At 39.4% G+C, this 9,755-nt stretch overlaps 1 protein-coding gene across 1 annotated transcript; it reads right to left on the bottom strand.

Annotated features, from left to right (window-relative positions):
* Positions 1–212: 212 nt before the first annotated feature.
* Positions 213–7,142, bottom strand: IA-2 (tyrosine phosphatase IA-2). Its single transcript, XM_065317912.1, has 8 exons — positions 6,796–7,142; positions 5,982–6,075; positions 5,106–5,159; positions 4,849–5,041; positions 4,489–4,721; positions 3,651–4,421; positions 3,042–3,590; positions 213–2,972 (listed from the first exon to the last, which is right to left on the bottom strand). Exons 2-8 carry the CDS (start codon positions 6,070–6,072, stop codon positions 1,645–1,647), a joined length of 3,219 nt encoding a protein of 1,072 aa, XP_065173984.1. The 5' UTR covers positions 6,073–6,075; positions 6,796–7,142; the 3' UTR covers positions 213–1,644.
* Between the last annotated feature and the right edge of the window lie 2,613 nt (positions 7,143–9,755).

Below are 9,755 nucleotides of genomic sequence, written 5' to 3'. Positions count from 1 at the left end.
CCAGCGCGTTGTCATGACAACGCAGCATCTCGTCGGTCATTACGCCATTTTCCTCCTGTACCCTCTCCCCCTTTATCACATCCTTCATCCTGTTTTGCATAAATGGTGCTAAACGCCCAAAACACTTAAATGACCTTGACAAGGTCAATCAACTTTAAAATCCTGAAAATTAAATTTTAAAAATTTGTAAATTTGAAGGAATGAGAAAAAAATTGAAACCAGATGATGCTCTCTTTGTTGTATACGTTTTTGTCTACATAAATACATTAACTATTCTATATACTTTTGTTTTTTGTTTTTTGTTTAGAGTTTTGTGTTTCATGTTTTGTGTTTGTATGCTGTCAAATGTCAATGCATATATTTCATATCATATCATATCAGACAACACGTACGATTATTGTGTGAGCTTAGATTTTAGGTTAAGTTAGGTTAAGTTACGCATAGACTGCACACACTGCCCGCCATCTTGTCGTGTCTTCATCGTACATGTTAATAATTGCATCGTATCATCGTCTTAAGATATTCTGACAAAATATGTTTTCTTTTAATAGTTTTGTTTGGTTTTGTTTTTTTTTGGTTAGGTTACAGTTTATATATTTCTTTATAGACTTTATGTATATGTATAATTTCTTTATATAATAACACTTCATATAATTATTTTTGTTTTCTCTGTTTGTTTTACCTGGGGTATGCGTCAATCGTCATTTTGTTACATCAGTCAATTATTTTTAATATCTTTACGCATTTTGTGATGTTTTGCGTTTTTCTTTTTGTTTTCTAGGTTAGGTAATGGCCGCTAGGGGGCGCTCGGCGCTTCGGGAGGCTGGATACCAAAGCTCCGCACGCCCCGCTGTCATTATCCGCCATGTTGTTCACTTTCATGATGTTAAAATCAAACTTTTTTGTTTTTTTCTTTTGTTTATCATCCTATTCTAACAATAATATAATAGGCTTTGATAATAAGAGATCAAATTGTTAATTTATAACCACATGGTTAAAATATTCCCCCTCTCCATCTCCCGGATAAATAATTAAACTTAGATTTTAAGGTTAAGAGTCAACAAAGTGTTAAATTACTTCTCAAGCGTCAACGATTCGATAAATGTCATTTGTGTAACCTAAGTCAATATAGAAAACTGAAACGCCATCTGTGATATCTCTCCGTAACCTCAAACAATGTGTATATATAAAAATAACATGATATCATGACAGGAAATTATCTAAAACTTCATCTGTTTGGCTTTCTGCACCTGATGTCAACTGTCATCTGTCATCTGTCATTCTTAGAATTCTTCGAAAAATATATGTTACACATCCATACACAAAATATATGTTATGTTATTCATCTAACACATTATAGCGATATTTGTGTTTTTTGTTACTTTTTTGACATCAAGCATAATTTAATTGTTTAATTAATGCTATTAATACTTAACGTGTGACTGCGCACGCTCATCAATATGTCTAATTGAAAATTATATCATCTGTCATTTGTTTTATTTTGACATCTGTCAAAATATACTCATAGATATGCTCAGTTAATAAACGCAACCAAAAACAAAGTTTCCTCCAACAAGGCTGGTTTTGTTTTGGGAAACTTAACCTAAAAATGTCATAACTGTCAAAATAAACCTAACCTCCCTTTTACTTCTCCTTATCCTGTGAGTTCTGCTGCGGGGGTAGAGCTTTGAGGATAGCATGCACTTCCTCAGCAACAGCTGTCAAAACAAACTCAAACTGTTGTTTGGTAGCAACCATCCTGGGCCTTTGATCCCTCAGATGTTCCAAGGTCGCCGCAATGTCAATCTCCTTCGCCCCTTTCGCCATACGACTCAAGACCATATCAATCAAGCAGTAGGTCCCTGTACGTCCTGCCCCATCAGAGCAATGGACCACAATGGGACACGAACGACCTCTGTATGACTTGTTGACCTTGCGTCTGAATTCCAGAAGAGATTTGGTGGAAGCAGGTATACCCGCTTCGGCCCAAGCCAAGAAATGGAACTGGGTGACAGTTCGGGTCTCACTGGTCCTTGCATTCTTCAAATAAAAGGATCTGACCAGATAATCATCACACCAGAAGTGTTCGCTGACCAGATGGACCTCATAGATGTGATACAACTCTGAACCCTCTTCTGGCCAGTATCGGTGACACATAGCAGCGCCACCTTCAGTTAACCTTGACAGCATTACAATGACAACAGCGCCTTGCTCCCAGATCAACTGCCAGAAATCAGCGGCGGTGTGGGGGAGAGGACCTTGGGCAGCAATGTAAGCAGGGTTCCTTGGGTCATGGTCAGTTATACTTGAAGCGTTGATGTAGTCACTCGACACCGCATTGGACAACTCATTCAAGACAACCCTAGCATGGTCATAGGGTAACACATCAGGGTATCTGTTCTTTTCAACATTTTCCTTCTGGATAGCAATTGTGGTCTCACAGGGTTCAGCTACATACGCACAAAGGGCAACCCATTCCTGTTCAAGACGGTCTTTGTTCTTCAGGTGGTCCTCCATATAGGTTAAGACCATGTGTCCGGTGGATATGTCCATGTTATGCAGGGCAGGTTCCTCACTCCAGGATGATGTACTGGATCTGCTTGAAGGAGATTGTTCAGATTCCTTTGTCAGGGATGCGATCCTTCCATCTTCAATTGCTGGGCAAGTTGTTTTGGTTGCCATGTGGACCCTGCAGAGGTCCTGATAGACTTTGGAAGCTTCCGGGTCAGGTGGGACCACGTTGTTCAATTTGTTCAAACGACGTCGTACGTGCCAGTTGACTACCACCACAACAATCACACCAATGAGGGCGCCACCTACCGTTGCAATCAAGGTGAACCAATAGAGGTAATCTTCAAAGGTGGAATCCTTAGGGGCTTTCAACACGGAAATTGGATGTTTCTCTTTGTCACCTACACCTGTTGAGGTTATCTGGAACCCTGTCATTTCTGCTAATTTCTCACGGACTTCCCCTGAAAATTAAAAAATCCAAACACCCTGTATAAATTTAATCTTTTATAACCCCGGAAGAAAATACTTACAAATTTTATTTGCTAGGACCTGGGCCGTCATCCCTTCTTCATTTGAATTGACCTTGAAGGTGACCTCATTATGATCCACCCTTCCATGACTTAGAACCCCTGGTGGGAGACTTAGAATCTCTGAAATGGTTTTGATGATATTATCACCCTGCCTCCAAGTTGTCAGTTTATCCTTGATGGTAACATAGACGTAATCTGTGTCCACGTAGTACATCTCATGAGAGGGGTTAGGATGTGCACCCCTTGGTTCTTTCTTCATCATAGATGGCAGCAGGATATTCTTCAAAAGTGCATCTTTGTTCAGATTCAATTGTTTCAAATCAACGTCATCTTCATTTAGATCATTCATTGTGATGGGGATATTGTTGTCAAGGTCAGAGTCCTCTGTGTGATACTGGTTGCGGAATTTTGTTGGTGTGTCAAAAGGTGGGCCTGGTTTTTTGACATCTAGACGTTCGGGGCGTTGGAACCCGCCTGTCATGTCGTAGTTTTGTAACAATTCGTTGAGTGTGCGAGTGAAAGCTGCTTTCATCTGAGCCTTGCGTTCGTCTGTCAAAAATGGTAATGATTTTAAGGTTAGGTTTAATTTTGAGGTTATATTAGGTTTACCTTCTAGTTGATGGTCTGGAACGTAGACAACACCTCCTTCTGTGTAGATACTTTCTTCTCCAGATGGTTCTTTGTTGGTTTCTTCACTTTCTTCCCCGGATTGTGCCTGTTTGATTTGTGCGAGTTCCCGGAAGATTTCCGGTTTTTCTGGAGTGTCTCCCAGGTTTAGGTTTTTCAACTCCCTGAAGATCTCTTCAGCTCCACTTCCGTATTCGTCAATATCTTCATTAATTCCCCCACCACCACTATCCCTCTCATCAAAATAAACCCTGCTTTCCGGGATGTCATCTGTCATAATATCATCATCAACCAAATCCCTGGACTCCCACCCTTCCCGAAACTTATCCGGAGTGTTGTAACTAAAACTAAACCTTGCTGGGAAGTTCCCACCTTGTTGTTCATTCCACGCTTCCTGCCTAGCTTGCAATTCTTCTTCCTCAGCTTGCTCAGCTTCCTGCTCCAACTCCCGTTGCCGATCATATTGCAACCTACCATAAATCAACGGTAAGATCTCCTCGTAATTCTCAGGACTCAGTGGGATACGTCGTAGGTATTCTCCCAAGATGGCGTCGTCCTCATCAGAGATAGCTGGTGGTTGGTTGTAGGTACTTGTGACATCTGGGAAGTACCCACCCGCTGCGTTTTCCGCTTCCGGGCGGAAATGTTGGTAATAATTGGGCACGGATCTTCGCCGCATGGGTGGTAGCAGCGGGGGTAACCATGGAGAGCGTTTCAATACCGAGTAACCCGCATAGGGGTCTTCCATATCCACTGGGGAAACAGAAAGCAATTTAATTAATTTTCTGAAAAATAAAAGAAAATGGGTTGAAATATTTACAATCAACCGCCTCCGCAGGAAGAATGACTTTCCGTGCGGCTTGACGCTCGTCGACCATCGGGGGATAGTATACTTCGTCGGCGAAATTCCCAGCGGGGTTGTCTTCGCTGGGGGTAAACTTTACAATCGCGACCTCTTTTGGGTCCACATCGTCCTCCCCTTCTAAAGCTTTCAATGCCCCTTCGAGATCTTGATCGGCCAGGTTGAAACATAAGTTGGGATCCAATGGTAAACTAATAAATTAAAAACAAAACACTCTGTATAATTACTTTAACCTCAAATATCTTCTAAACTACACAAAATATCAATATAGTTTATTATAAACAAATTGTTTAGAATGTTCAATAGTACAAAACCTACTTGTTTTTGGTGACGTAGAGTAAGCCCTGGAGGCGGCACTGAGTATACGCGTGGCTCCATCTATAGCCAAGCGCAAAGAGCCGCTTCAATTCGTGGTTGAGGTCGTGCAGTTCGTCCTTGTCGAGGTCGAAGCGAAAGTAGTCGTCCTCGTCGAGGTCGCCGGTGGCCTGCAGGCATCTTCCGAACGCGTAGTCTAAACAACAACATCAACAAAACATAACCTAACGTCGGCCATTTTGTAATCATGCAACACTCACCGTCATAGCAAAACTCCACCTGCTCCAAACACAATCGCTCGCTGAAGAGACACCCTGTATGCAAGACACAAACGGAAATAGAATTAAAAGTCGTTAGGAATCCATTAGGGTCGTTTTCAGTCGAAACAAAAGCAATCGATGAAATTAGTGTGCGGGGGCGGCGCGCGGGAAATATGAATGGGTTGAATGAAAACGTGAGTAGACGGGTTGCTGACGTCAGAGTGTAACGATTCGTCCGCAAACGACCTACGAAGCACGTATAAGTATTGTGTGTGGGAGGTTGCCTGTTTATTCTTGAGAGAATAAAACTTTAAACCTCTGTACACAAAAAACTATAAGAGATAGACATATAGTGTATTATGAATAAAATGTTTAAAATTAAATTATCTATCGATTGAGACCAAGTTATATCTGAGGACCATTTGAGGACACACTGTATAATCTTTAAAAATCATTTTAAAGTGGATAATACTTATTTTCTCGTTTGGCATCTTACTCCAACGAAATGATTAACCACTTAACAAGTTGTGACGTCTGCGTGCGCAAAAGAAAATGGCATTTTAATTGCGAAACTTTTGCGGCCGCGTTCGTCGCGTCCTCGTTTGTAAATCATTCTCAACGCGAGCACTGAAATTTCATCGCTTCAGCGTTTTAATTTATTGCCAAAGTAATGCGTGGTTTTAATTAAATATTTGTGTACACACGTGTTTACATTGTTTGCGCTGAACACACTGTATGTATGCGCGTGTGACGTTAATCATAAAAACCTACACACGAAACGAAGACATTCGGGATGAAAGTGTGTTGATTGGATTGAATTTCCTCGCGGGATTTTTGTTTTCCTTTGAAGGATGAAAACAAAATGGAGACACTCACCGACATATCCTTCGGCGTGCGCGCCCGGCGGGCCGACGACGGCCGCCAGCAACAGCAGGGCCCAACCTAGTAAACTGCCAGACCAGTGCATGGCCTGCAATGGAAGAAATAAAACAATAGAAAAAACGTGCGAGAATTGCGAATTTACGCGCAGAAACGCAGCGAATTGCGACGAATATAAACATTCAAAATGGTGGGAACAAGAGTATTCCATTAGGGAACGATGGTCAAATGTCACATAATGTGTATGTGACATAAATATTACATTCATATGTGTTTTGAATGTAATTCCAGCAAAATTTCTGCATTTTTTGCGTTTTTTTTTTTGCGAAAAAATTTCAAAACGCAATAACAAAAAAACAAAGCAAAATAAACATATAGTTTATTATATAAAAGTTGTTCAGAATTAAATTCTCCATCGAATAAGCCCAAGTTGTATAGAAGTGCCATAATGACTTATTTTAATAAATTTAAATTTAAACAAAATAAACACATTGTATATTCAATATAATTGTGTATAATTAAATTATCTACTAATTCACATAAAAGTAAAAGGTTTTAATGTGTTTTAAAAGAAATTAGACATAAAATAACGATTTGTTATGTTGCGTCGCTTATCGCCAGCTAAATTGTAACAACATCGACGAACAGGTGGGTGTCGAACGTCGGCGGGCCGCGGGTAAAAATCGATGCACCACATTCAACATAAACGCCGACACACCGCCACACGCCATGGCGGCTGGCAGCCCCCGCGCGTGATATAAATAGCCTCTCAAATCTCCCCTCAAAACACTTTCAAAATTATCCAACTCACCTGCAATTAACGCCGCGGCGATTCAGAGCATCGCCGGCACAAACGATGCACCGTCGCCCTGAGGAACAATCCGGACGCACGCCACTGAAAAAACGCTGTTAAACAATACACAAACGGTGCGGAGCAATGGCTGCGACGGCGGCAGCTGTTCCGCGCGACGTTGCGACGCCGTTTGGCGGCGACGGCGGCGGCAGCGGAGGCGGCCGCGACCGCTACAACACAGTGAGCGTGCGTGCGTGGGCCGCCCAAGCACCGCCGATCGATAATGGGCGGGCGCACACTCATTCAACTCGCAAACACACGTCAATTATTCACGCACCGAAACAAATCTTAATTTCAACGATTACATCACAAGAAACTAATTAACATGAACAATTACATGTGAATTCAGTGAAAGAATCATGAAAATCGGTTGAGAACTGACGAAGATCAACGAAAAACTTGGACGTTATTGAAACAAATGCGCAGCGTGTACACATCCGGTGACTAGCGTCACTTCCGTTCATTACGATACCCAAAACACACGATAAGGACGTTAATTAACACCACCAGTTGCGAATAAATCACATTTCAGCACGTAAACTCTATTAAAACAATGAAATTTTATAATTAAATCATTTTGGTAACATAACCTAAAACATATCTTGTAGGAGTTGACCCGCTTCGTAAAGTTGACTTATCGGAGTCTTCAGGGCACTTATACATTGAATAAGCATGTCCATCGTTTGACAGTTTGATCGTAGTTCTTCTAAATCCACATTTTCTACGGTGTTTCGAACTTTGCGGATCATGTGACCCATTTGTGGGTTTTGCATTGAGATCATTTTACTGGCGATGTCAATCATGTCCATTAGGTTGCTGGTTTCTTCAGTTGGTGCTGCATGGACGCCATTTTGATTAGGTAATGACAGCAGAGTTAACACCAGTATGATATGCAACCAGTTTGACATTTTTATGCTTTTCTATAATGAAATTGTTATTTATTTTAAGATTTGATGTGTTTTATAAAGTTTTTTGTTAACACTTACTTTTTGTATAAGTTTAGTATTAAATTAAATGACTTTTCGGTACTGTGCTTGGTTTTTATCGCTTTGCAGAGGAAAATATTTGCGTATAATTTTGTTTGCTTTTTTTGATTAAAATTTATAATGGAAACAAACACAAATTTACGTCATTTGAAATTAGTTGAATTAAAGTAAAAGTGGGTTTTGAGAGTGATTAGGGACTTCTTGGCGGTTTGGTTTGGTATGAAGGGTACCTTATGACGCTAATTTTCCCCCTCCTATTACTAGCGTGCATAGGTACTTACGTAATTACTACTGGCGCACCGGGAATACCCCCACTACTTTTTGAGGGTCTTCGCAGGTATAAAAGGCGAGGGTGGAGTGGGCCCTGCGCTCAGTCGTGCCTGGGACGTCCAGGGGTGTAGTCGTAGGGTTTAAGGGTCTTCTTTTCTCAATTTTAGGGTTTTGGTTTAGTTCTGGTCGTACCCCCACCACGTTTCTTATCGTAAACCCTTTTTTGCTCTTGAATCGCTCTTAAAGGATGTCCAATCACTACTTTACTACAATACAAGCCCTAAATCATTAATTATTCTTCTATTTTGTTAATTAGGAAGCTGTGAAATTATTTTTTCTATAAAAATAATAAAACTTCATCTAATGATTTAAGTCTTTTAACTAAGTTATAATATCAATAAAAATGCAACTAATAATTAAAAATACAACAAATTCTTGCTATTTCATGTTTATAAATATAAAATTATTATAAAATCCATAAACAATTTATTTACATGAGAATTGAGCCGCTTATTTTGAAAGTGGCCTAACTCCATTTATCTTCAAATCGAGATATTGAAAGTTTTGCGTTTCAATGAATTTAAAAATATACGTATAAGATACAAAGGAGTCATACTGCTTAAGCATATCTTAGGATGTTAAATTTAAAGTTCCTGTTAAAATAGTGGCAATTATTAAGTAAATAACGTGCGTTTCCTTATCAAGAATGGAGTTGGGCCACTTTCAAAATTAACAGCCAGATTCATTATAAAATTTGAAGATGCCCAAGTCCATTCAACATAATTTAAGATGTTTCAAATTGAAGAAAAAAAACGTCTTCGTTTCACAGACAGCTTCGTGAAGTAATACATTTTGTTTGTTAAAATCTGCCAAACGCATTCCGACAACCACAATCTTTGTTTTCGAAATTTTTTTCATGAACAATACTTCCGGTTTAACTGCAATATCTTTTTCCTGAATTCCGTTTTATCTTTCGCACTTTTTGGATATATGGTGCATCAATCTTTTCTCCATTGTTATTTGAATCTTCATCCTCTGACGAGGAATATTGTTTTATAACTCTTTTTCTTATTCGCTTATTTTTATTAATTACTATTTCTTTTTCACTATCTGAACTAAGTGGTCCTCTTCGGTTCTTCCTCATGGGTGCAATAATTTCTATAATTTAATATTAAATTTTAAGTTTTATATTAATTAAACGTACAGGTTAATTAACTAACGCAATTGTCCCAAAAATGAGGTGGACTTGTAAATACTAATTAATTGAAATTACCTTCATCGCTGCTTTCCGCCATTATCAATAGTAAATACCTTGATGTAACTATAAATGGAGTTAGGCCACTTTCAAACCACACGGGTCAGTTATTCAATTAATTCGGGAAACCTATGTGTAAAAATGTACCGTATTTTCTCTGAATATAAGCAATCTGAAGTGCGTCACTGATAAATAACATGAAGTTGTACATGTAACGATGGTAACCGGCAAAAATTGAAAAACGGAGTTAGGTCACTTTCAAAATAAACGGCTCAATTCAAGAATATTCTCGTAGTTTTACGTTGTGATATTGTTATCAAAGTGTAAAATACAAGTTTGTGCTACGACAGCAATAATAATCTTCATAAAAAATGTAAACATTGCATTCGCATCGCGTGATTTCACAT

Source organism: Atheta coriaria, unplaced genomic scaffold (assembly GCF_025399875.1).
Source record: "Atheta coriaria isolate IRGN ID8LTWV9N9 unplaced genomic scaffold, Caltech_Dcor_3.1 hic_scaffold_3_pilon, whole genome shotgun sequence".
Classification (NCBI taxonomy): domain Eukaryota; kingdom Metazoa; phylum Arthropoda; class Insecta; order Coleoptera; family Staphylinidae; genus Dalotia; species Dalotia coriaria.
This window is presented reverse-complemented; position numbering and strand designations above follow the sequence as displayed.